We start from the raw sequence: 11,190 nt of genomic DNA, 5'->3' as shown, positions 1-11,190 counted from the left end.
GCGTGGAGAATTTCTGCGGCATAGTTCCAGCCAAGCCCAAGTACACTGTTGATTGCCCCTCTTTCCGTCACCTCCAAGTGGTGGAAGGCCGTCTGAGTCATTCTGCCACTCCATGCCGGTGAAGCGTACATCAAGATTGGGCGAATTGCCGCCACGTACAGATACGTCTTTGTCTTGATAGAGAGGGACGGTGAACGCAGCAGCGGCGAGAGTTTTAGTCGTCTTCCTCTTGCCTTCCTGGTGGCAGCGAGGGCGTGACTTTTAAATGTCAGTCTTTTATCCAGTATCACGCCTAGATAGGTCACCTCTTCCTTCCATGGCGCCTCCTCGGTGCCCACGAGGACTTCTCCTGGTTCTCGCAGTCCTCCAGGTGAAAAAAGAATCGTCTGTGTCTTTGCGTTGTTGACGCTGATTCGCCACAGGGCGTACCACTCCAGCAGTTTGTCTACTGCTCGCTGCAGGTATGTTGCCGCCATGTGTGCTCTCCGCGAAGTGGTCACTATTGCTGCGTCATCCGCATACAGGGCAACCATGGTATGTCGTCCAAGGTCTACCGGGAGGTCCGCCGTATATAGATTAAAAAGTATCGGTCCGAGCACCGATCCTTGCGGCACGCCTGCGTGGACCTGTTTCGGCTGTGACAGCGCGCGTCCCCAGGCGACACGGAAAGTCCTTCCTGTCAGGTATGATGTTAGCAAGAGGCGCTGCCAATTTGGAAACCGCTGTTTTGAAAGTTTTCGCCTGAGACCAGCGTGCCATACCCGGTCGAAGGCTTTCCTGATGTCAAAGAACGCCGCCGTTGAGCAGCATCGCCGATTGAATCCGGCCGTCACCTGTTCCACGAGACGGACGAGCTGGTGTGTGGTGGAGTGTTCCTCTCGAAAACCGTACTGTGATGCCGGCAAGATTGAGTAGGCCGCGATGTTCCTCAGGAGATGTGGCAGCAGTACCCTCTCAAGCAGCTTTCCCAGGGTCGCTAGCAGGGCGGTCGGGCGGTAGTTCTCTACGTTCCTTGCGGACTTCGGCGGCTTCGGCAATAGGATGACTTTTGCCGATTTCCAGATGGCCGGAAAATGTCCCATGGAGAAGCAGGCCGTAAAGAGCGTAATCAGGTGAGTTGCGAGCGAGACAGGTATCTGTCGAAGGGCCTCGTTCGGGATGTTGTCCTCTCCTGGTGCTTTCTTGCAGCGTAGTCGTCCAAGGGCTGCTCTCAGGTCGTTTTCGGTAACCTTCGTTACCGTTATGGTGCCCTCCTCCGTTGTTTCATCCTCTTCAGGAAAGTCGCTAGGATCATCTGGTACCAGTGGATCCGGAGTCAACGTGAAAGTGGCCTCCAGCGTAGTTGCTGCAAATTCAGCCTTTTCCTCTTCCGTGATAAGAGGGCCACCAGGTGAGTCGATCGGTGGGTCGATCCGAATGTTGTGGCGAAGAGAAGCTGCCATTCTCCAGATGCTCCCATCTTCGGTTCGGAGGGAAGCAACCTTCCTTTCCCACGTCGTCTGCCTGTGGTCCTGGATGAGCTGCCTCACTTCGGCTCGTTTTCTTCTAAACCGTGCCCCATCCGCGGGACATTTGGTTCTTTGAAATCGTCGTCGAAGCCCATTTCTTTCGCGGATGCGGCGAAGGATGGAATGAGGCAGCGTCAGATGTCCAGACGGGCGGATCACTTTTATTGGCACGGTGTTCTGTAATGCTTGGTCCACGCCAGCTGTACAGAAGCATATTCGTCCAGCATAGCTTGTGACGTCAGTGATGGCGGCTGTTCCGGTAAAATGTCGGACAGGATCTGCCTGTACCCTGTCCAGTCTGTTTTATCCAGGCATCGCACCGGCCGTGGGGGAAGTAACGTTGGGCAGCATCCCAGATAGGCGCAGACTGGGTAGTGGTCGCTGTCCAACGTCGGTGTCGCCACGAGAGAAAGCGAACTCGTGAGCCTACGGTACAGCGCAATATCTAAGACGTCTTCGCTCCTGCCGTGATGCTGATGCGTTGGCCCATGTGGACCCGCGACGCGTACTCCGTTGTTCTGAGCCCATGTGAGCAGCGCTTCACCCCGAGGGTTCGGTGTAATTGAATGCCATGCAGCATTCTTAGCATTTAGATCCCCGAGAAAAAGCGACAGCCGTGACCCGGAGAAGATGACTTCGAAATCCTGTGTGGCTATAGGTCGTTTTGGGGGGAGATAGAGTGACCCCACTGTGAGAGAGCCGAGCGAAGTATCTACTTCAATGGCTGTCGCCTCTAGATGCAGTCGAGCTAGTAGGTCAATTTTTGTCGCAGCCAGGTCAAGCGAAACGAGGACCGCCGTGCCCGTCCTCTTGTTTGCCGGTCATCTCGGTAAACTACATAGCCTGGAACGCCGTATGAAGTTCCAGGACGGAGATGAGTCTCTTGCAGACAGACGATTGAGATTCTTGCCTTCCGTAGAAAGGCAAGCAATTCAGGGGTCTTTCGCTTCAATGCGCCGCCGACATTCCATGTGGCTAGGATGATAGATTTATTTAATTCTCGCCTATGGTCCATTTTGGTTTGGGAAAATAGTGGTAAGGGCAACAGTTAAATCTTGCAGCTGTTGTTGCAATAGCGCAGCAGAGGACGTCAATGCTTCCAGGATGGAAGAGAGGGATGTAGCCAAAGTTGGAGTCGGCATCTGCGAGTCTGCAGCCCGCCTCTTCTGGAGAAGAGGAATTTTTATTTCTTCTGCTGTCTCCCTGGCGACCGGAGCCGGCGTCGAGAGTGGAGGAAAGTCAAGATGCTTGCACATGGTCAGACGTTGGGTTGCGTTGGTTGGGTGTCCCGGCTTCCACGCGTTGAAGGTACCAAGCGTCTTCTGTTGAGGAGAAGGCAGCTCTGTTTCAGCGGCGGTGTTCTTCGCCCCCTGGGTTGGTGCGCCTTTCCTCCGGAGGCTAGCCATCTTCATCTCCTTCTGTTTGGCGTAGACAGGGCAGGTCCTGAAAAATGCAGGATGGTTTCCTCCGCAGTTACAGCAACAAGTCTTCTTCCTTTCCGTATCCGGACATTGGATGCCTTCATGTGCACCAGCACACTTGTAGCATCGCGGGGCTGCCGTGCAGTTGGAAGATGCGTGTCCGAATCGGGTGCACCGGTAACACATTTGTGGCTCCCTGTGCTGATATTTTGCCACCCTGACACGGGAATTGCCGATGTATCTTATGGCAAGCATTTCTTTTGTTTGCCATTCAGGGTTTTCCTTGACAACAACAAGGAAGAAGGTTCCCTGCCGCACCAGATGCACTCGTTCCACCGGAATCTCCATGGCGTCCATATCCTCTTTCAGTAGCTCAACTGGGTAGGTGCACGGAAGTCCACGAACCGCTTAGAAATTGGCTCGTAGGGATTTCGGGCCCCAGGTCGAGAATTGTGCATTTGACTGCACCAACAGCTGCTTTACGGCCGCATAATCAGCCGCAGTCTTTAGTTGAAGTCTCGTCGAGTCGGCTGTGTGGATTGCAGTAAAGGACTTGTCCGTTGCCTTGGATCGGACAAGTTTCAGCAAGGCCGCGTGGTCTACTACATCGTATATGATGAGTGCCGGGGGGCGTGGTTCCTTTTTTCGGCTTGCCGGGGATCCAGATGGTGCAGATGAATTTTCAGCCTCCATCGCCACGGGAGCAGAAGAGATGTCCGTGTCCGGGTCCGTCACGAGCGGTTACAATTTATTACTCGTGCTTACCGGGCGCTTATTAGTTGCTTCTTCAATGGAAAGGAATGGTGCGCTACGCTTCCCGGCTCCTCTGGGATCCTTGACGTGTCGCCAGTCGTCGTTGAATTTCGCGGCAGGGGCAGACGGCCCGTTCTGATGCATGGAAACTTCCATATTTAGAGCGCCGGCAGTATGAACAGGGTTTGAAGAAGTATTTTCCAGCTGCTGGTCGAGAGGAGTCCTTATAGTGTCCGCTGGCAGCGGCACCATCTCCATATTGGGCGCCACCGGCGCCTTGCTTCGCTGTCCCTTGATTATTTAATGATGTCAGCAACCAGGGTTAGAAGTATCCAGTAGTATATTCCAAGGGAGGCGTACGTCGAAATTTCAGTAGGTGTATCCAGGTCTGATGGTCTATCCTCCGTCTCCAACGTTCTCAGGTCAGGTCAGGTCAGGTCAGGTTAGAGCAGAGTCCCCCAGAATGCTCTGAAAGTCGGCATGAATTTTCTTTACTTTCATACCTTTCTTTACGAAGTATTTAATCACTACTCGAATCTAAAATTTTTTCCAGCTTCACAAATCACCACAATGGAATAATAAAAAGAGGCGTCCGCACCACAGATCTCTTCCCTGAGTACTGACGTGTTATGTTTGCTCATAAAGGGTTACTTATTACTACGTGGGTAACTTTTGGCGCTAGCGCCGACATCTGGTGGTGATTCCGAGAACCTTTCAAATTACCTTCACATTAGGGCCAATAATATTACTGAGGATAATGTTATGTATATCTTAAATGCTATCGGTGATTTGAGAAGAACATATTTCGCGATCACAAATTTGACAGCGGCATATTTGTACCGACCGCAAAATCAACGTGAATCTGAAAGCTCAGGCTAGAGTCAATCGTTAGTTTAGCACTATTATTTCATAAACCAGACAATATGTCTACGAGCCACAAAAATAGCAAAAGTTCACGCCACATGTACGAGTTATATCATTTCTGCTATTGTACCTCGCTTCCTTCCGTAAATGACACCGATGCTTGATTTTGAGCCCTTGCCCTGAAAAAAATGATTACCTCAACTGAATTCATGGAACCATTAGAATTGTAGTTTCCCTTTAGCGAAATATTATTTCGAGCTGAAATAATCAAAAAGAAAACTTACTGTCTTCATTTTCATTTTCTAAATAACTCCATGATAAAGCTGAGAAAATACAGTGGGGCAAGTAATACGTGATTTGACGTCAGCGACTAAGTGACAATGGTTATCAATACGCATTTTCCTTTAATTCATTTCTCAATCAGTTTGAGTGCAGTCAATGAAACGCATGTACATTGAATATTGAAATTTGGAGCGGTAGTTGTAAGGGTTTCTCGTGTTGAAGGCGTGTAGCATCAGGTAGGGAAGGCGCCGTTCATCGGTCGCACGCAAGGCCTTTTCGCCCCCACCCCCCGTCCACACTCGTGCATCCGTCACTCTCTCCTACACCACCCCCCTCCCCGAGGAAGGGAAAACAACATCCCCCTCCCCCACGTGACGTAGCCAACGCCCCCCCGCCCCTTGCCCTCCTCTCCCTCCCTCCGCCCCCAAATCCCATTCAGCTTTCCTCCTTTCCCTCCAGACATCACACAAACACACCCTCCGAGAACTTCTCATCGTTGCCGTCTGGCGTTCGCGTCGGTGTTTTTGGACCAAAACTCATTTCAAACGCTTACAGCATCCATTGACAATTGAATCGCGTGGTAAATGGCTCTCACCACGAGTGCCTTCCAAAGGAAAAACAAGCAACAACCGATCGTCTAACCATTGAAACTCGGTCTGTTTACCTTTGTAAGTTATAATCAATCTGTAAGACACAAATGGAGTAATAATATGGAGTGGGGGGGTAGAAGTCATTATTTATGTTTGCAAAATGAAAAGAGTAGAGGCAGTGATGCGATTATCTTCTGCGTTTCTGGACAAGGCAAATGTTTTACACATGGATACCACGAGCAGAGAAATACCAGACCAAGATCAATCAATTGATAGCAAGAGTGACTGGGGCAAAGATTGTGAAGTCTCTCTTGATTTACCCTCTACCGAATTGAGGACCCCCATCCCTTAAGCCCAAGGGGTAACCACGTCACACTGAAAAACGCTTATCCCTTAACCTTGATAGGTGTGCAAGTACCAAGAAATTTCAATTGCAGCTTTTTACTAACACTACTTAAACCTTATCCCTAATAACGGGGGGAAGAAAAAGAAAATTGAATCGTTGAGATAAATAGCCTCCATCTCGATTAAAACCTAAAATTTCCGATACACTGAAAAATCCGCATGAGCTGATTTTGAAAGATGATCAATTAACAAAGGGGGGTGAGGGATGACTGCTTTCAAGAAAATTCTTGGAATATCAACTGATATAACGACACATTCTTGCCATTTTTTCATGTTCATAGAGGCATTGGAATTAGTGACATAGAATCCCATAGGAATGAGTATTAAGTCTCTGTATGACTACGCATGCATGGGAAAATGGGTAGGTTCAACGGGGAAAATTCATAATGTATCTTTGAAGAAGAAAAGGGTTGAAATAGATTCGTGATACGAACTGATACATAATAACGAAAGTTCGTAAAATATTTTTTCACGAAATTAATTAATGTAAGACACAGAGTGTCTTTGACTCTCCACAGAAAGCCATTCTAATGCAGTTACTTGAATTAATACGAATTTTTTTGAAATTATACCGATAGTAAAAAGACGGAAGGGATTCTACTAGTGAATTCCTGCAGCGATATTAGCGAAAATAATGGTTTATGACCAGCTGCACACAATGATTTCGGTTTACTTAGCTTAATGACAAAAAGAGTAGACTCTCCAAGACTTAACAGCTTACAGTGAAGCCCATGTTCAGTCACATTCACACCATGTCGCGTCCAAAAGTTGAAGATAAAACCGAAAAACTTCTGATAAAGCCCTAAAATGTTTATTCTAAAACTCCAACCCCTGCACACTTTACGCGATTTATCATCTCCGGATATTTACACTTATTTGATAGATTCCTAATGACGACATTACAACAGAGTGATTACAACAGTTCATATCATTTAAATCACTAACTATTTGTACCGCACTCTTTGTTTACATTCAAGTTTTTTAAAAATACTTATTTTCAATGCACTTCATTCATTTCCACTAGTGTCGCACGTAGGGGAGGGGAGTGGCACCTTTCCGGATACGAGGATGAAATCAAAGGCGATGGATGACTAGATTCACGCGTGGTTGCGTTACCTCAAGACGCTCTCGGTAGAGAGGAGGAAGGAGTGTTCCTTGCGCACGCAATCGCGGCGGCGCCTGATTTCGCGCGTCCTGCAGGAGGGCGCGTGGAGCGGGTTGGTCGACCGGCGGGGGGTAAAGGGGGAGGGGGCAGCGAGGGCATGGGGTTGAGCAGGGGGGTGAGGGGGGATAGGAGGAGGGGGGTGGAGTTAGGATCGTCGTCGGCAGTGGGGGCGCGGGAGGGGAAGGTGGAGGGAAAGCCGGTGGCGTGCGTAAGGGAAGGGCGGGAGCACGAGGCGGAGGACTCAGTACCGGCGCGAACTCCTGTGAGAGCGGGAAGCCTTTGGAAAGAGCGCTCTCGAGCCAGCTAGACGCCAACCTCACCGCCAAACATTTTGAATAGTCGAGGGAGGGGCTGCTCCGACGTGACCCTAACTGTCGCTGCCAGATATCAGATTTTCATCAGGAGTGTGGGGTGACCACGCGAGGTTGTTTCTGAGAGCGTCCAATCGAATATCAACGATATTGCGGAGCTACCCGCTGCAAACCTTTTATCGTGTGAATCCATTTATTACCCAGTGTGGTTTTCTGGAGACATATTTCGGAAGCGAATTGCAGAGAAATACGAGAAAAAAAGGGACTGTTTTGTTTGTGAATCGTAACTGCCGGAGAAGAAATCTTCGGAGGAGGAGCGGGGTCAACTCGCGCACTGAAGAATTCACGCTCGTCTCGGGTCGCCCTTCGCGGAGGGCGGGAACTCCCCTCAAGTCATTCAGTCCATTGCGCCCGTGCGGCCAGTGCATTCGCCGAGAACACGACGTATTTATTGCCGGCGGAAGTAGTTTCTTCTTTCGGTTGTCGGTCCATCCGTGTCGACGACGAATACCGAACTAAATAACGCTCGAGATCAAGTTTTGTCTCTTCATTAGTTAGTTCATTATATTAACAGTCATACAAACCCCCTCCAATTTACTTCAATAGTTATTTTTCCCGGTGAGGATCGTGGAAATAATTTCCATCTAATTGGAATTCTAAAAGTCTTTGGGCTTGATACGTTTTCTTGCGGCGGGTGTCAGCATCTTTGTTCGAGTCTACTTCAAGAGCTATAAAGAGAAGAACACTGAAAGATACTCTTTCGGTTGCCTTTGGAAATAAACAGCGGCGGCGTTTGGTCCTCTTGCTTTCCGCCGACTGAGCACTTGCTTCCGGCCGGTAGGAGAGGAAGTGGCGGCGCTATCTCCTCGCGGCCACCCAAGTCCATCCCCTCCACTCCCCGAAAAAGGAAATAAAACACGTCCTTCAGTTTGAATTGAAAGCGAAATAAAACACATTTTCGGACGATCAAATCCCTCAAATCTCTTTGGTTAGAAATCTTCGAAGGAGAATTTAAAAGGTCAGGACGGGGTTGGAGTGCTCTTCGACAATCGCAGTATAAGTGGCAACAGCTTGTTCGGTTCACAAGTACAATCATCAAACGCCAAAGTTGTTCCCTTAACGGAAATCCCGAAAATTATAATAAAATAAACAACCAGTTTTTTTTAGCCAATTGAAGATTAGTTTTGTTTCCCTCCGCTGAAGATTGCTCACACTGGTCTTCTGCCTTATTGAAACTCCGGGCTATTTCATTTTTCCGTCCTTCTAAGAGGACGAGAAACATTTCTCGTAGAGGGGTATTTCCCTCACGACATCAAATTTAAACTCTTCCTTATTTTTAACAACCGTTCCCGGGGGTGAAAGGAAAAGGAGGAGAGGAGAAGGAACACTTTTTTCCCGTCTGCCGGTTGTCCTTCCTCCCTCAGTCGAAGTTAGCGTCGCCGAGACCCGCAGACCTGCGCCCACCGAATCGCCACGAGTGTCCGCGGGCCGAGAGGCGAGCAGGGGTGCTAAAAGAGCACAAGGGGGAATTGAGGCGCTCCTTTAAATAGCGGAGGAGGCCGAACTCCCGCCGCCGGTGGCCAAGAGAAGCGGCACCGCTCTTCCCCACTTCTTCTCGGGGAAGTTAGTTCTTCCGAAGACCCTCTTCCTCTACTTTGGAGCGGACTGCGTGGGAGCCCTTCGCCACCAACCCGAGGAGGACAGGAGGAGAGAGAGAACACTTTTGACAGCGGTTTTGCGCACGCCCAGAACACAACGGACGCACGCACACTCTCGAAAAAACGCACGGGAGGGTGCAATAGAATAGAGCAAGAAGAGAGGGAGGGAAAAATAAGAGAGTGAGGGGGAGTCGAAGAGGAAAAGTGGTATTCTCTGTTTTTCGTCCTTCCGAGGGGCCCATTGCGATTTCGTGGAGAGAGCACCCCCCCTCCCCCTCGGGATTTCGCGGCGCGTCCATTGCGGGCACGGAGCATCCACCCCCTCCCCCTTCAACTCCATTCACCCACCCCATATAAGCCAATAAGCGGGCACCACCCTCCTTCCTCCTCGAGGCCGTCGCGTCCGAAGAGAGTTGCTGCGCCTTCTGCGAGGCGGGAAGGGAGTGAGACCTCAGTCCGCGGACGACGCCGCCCCGAGAGGACAGACGGAGAGAGACACCCTCAATAGGACAAAAGGCACGAGAGAGAAACACGCCCGTGCAGATTACCATCCGTGGGACCGACGCCCTTCTGCGAAAGTACCCAAAACCCAGGATCCCTCCACGTGACCTAAGGTCGCTGCGAAAGGGGTCTGCGGGGCAGAGCTAGAGACACATTCTCGCGTTCGGGAAGGCAGACCGCCTGTCGGTGATTCGTCCGGGCCGAGAGGGCAGAGCGACCACCGCCGGCCAATCACCGCCGCGCCCGAGACTAGCAGGTGACGGCCCTGGGAGTCGGCCCACGCAGCAATCATGAGGAAGGGCAGCAGCGGAGGCCGGAGCGACGGCGAGGAGATGAAGCCGGTGCTCGGGGCCGGCAGCACGCAGGTGAGCGCGTCTCCGAAACCCCTGCCCAAAGCACGGCCCTCGCCCCTGGCACCCCCGCGCCGCGCTGAGCGGCTGAGAATCTTGTATTTTTTAGTACCCTGCAAGCCACCGCTGAGGTGCGTGGCAGGGGGTGAAAACACATTGGACAAATTATGACCCGAATATTTTTGCCCTTACCGCGGTCGGACAACGTTGTTAATTTCTCTTATCGTTCGTGGGAAAAATATCATCCGAAGTCTATTTCTTCTAAGCTTAATCTCTCTAATTTTAATTGACATGATCTCTCCTGCCGCAGTACGATGGGGGTATTAATACATTTTCAACAGAATTGCTTAAGAGACGTCCTTCCAATTTACGATAGAGATTGAATATGTAATTTAACCTTGGCTCCATGAGTCATTCCAAGCTTAGTCACTCTATTAATCTATGTAGTAGATACGCCACTAAGTTTATCATAACAACGCTTTGCAAATCTAGTTCCTCTACGCTGCACGCGATTCTATTCGGCAATCAATCCAACTTCGTGAGGATCCCATATACTCGCAGCAAATTTTAAATGAGGCTTAACCAGCGACAGATGACATTTGTCTTTGTGCGGTTCATCCCATTTACCCAGTTCTCTTCTATTAGATCCTAATTTTTTCCAAGCTTGTCCACATATTCCCAGTGTATGTTTCACTCAGAAGAGGTCGTGAAAGAGGCTAACGCCCAAGCATTTAATCGAGCCTACACATTGCATTTTGGTTTTCCCGATGGGAGGGAATTACTCCTTTTGCAAAAATTCATCACTTCGACGTAGAGAAAGACGGGGAGATACATTGAAATTAATGTCATAGAAGTTGGTCCCTGGGTGAATTAAGGGACATATTGATAAGAGAACCAAAAATTCAACTTCTTTTCGATTTCAGAGCGCACGATTCGACTGAAACCAATTAATTATGTTATTCTATTTTAGATCTGATATTTTTACTCATAAAATTTTATAAAAAGCCAAAAACAGCCAATATTTTACCTCGCACTGTAAACGGTAAGGGCAAAAAAAACTCCCGGATCTAAATAGAAGAAAACACACAGGAATCGAACCCGCTACTTAGTAGTTAGCAGGCGAAGATGTTACACCGCTTTCACCGAAGCCTACGAGAGTAGGTATTCATGTTGATATCAGGGTCCAAAATCAACAATAATAAGGTTTCCGTCGATGTAGGTCCGTACTTTATGGGCTGCTTAAAAACATCTCCATGTTTAACAATCCTATTTATATATTACAATTTTCTGGAAAGTAATATTTATCTGTTACAAAAAAATTCCTTGAAACGAGAAAACAATTAATTACGTGAATATTTTTTAAGAGTGGTACCTATGAAAAA

General features: G+C 49.2%; 1 protein-coding gene across 1 annotated transcript in view; it reads left to right on the top strand.

Moving 5' to 3' along the window:
- The first annotated feature begins 7,247 nt into the window (after positions 1-7,247).
- Positions 7,248-11,190, top strand: part of LOC139691829 (proton-coupled amino acid transporter-like protein pathetic) — a 201,966-nt gene continuing 198,023 nt past the window's right edge. Inside the window, exon 1 of the mRNA XM_071589723.1 lies at positions 7,248-9,823. Coding sequence (XP_071445824.1) covers positions 9,749-9,823 — 75 coding nt within the window. The 5' untranslated portion in view covers positions 7,248-9,748. The remainder of the gene's footprint in view (positions 9,824-11,190) is intronic.

This window comes from Hetaerina americana, unplaced genomic scaffold, assembly GCF_022747635.1.
Source record: "Hetaerina americana unplaced genomic scaffold, ioHetAmer1.1.p SCAF_4, whole genome shotgun sequence".
NCBI lineage: Eukaryota > Metazoa > Arthropoda > Insecta > Odonata > Calopterygidae > Hetaerina > Hetaerina americana.
This window is presented reverse-complemented; position numbering and strand designations above follow the sequence as displayed.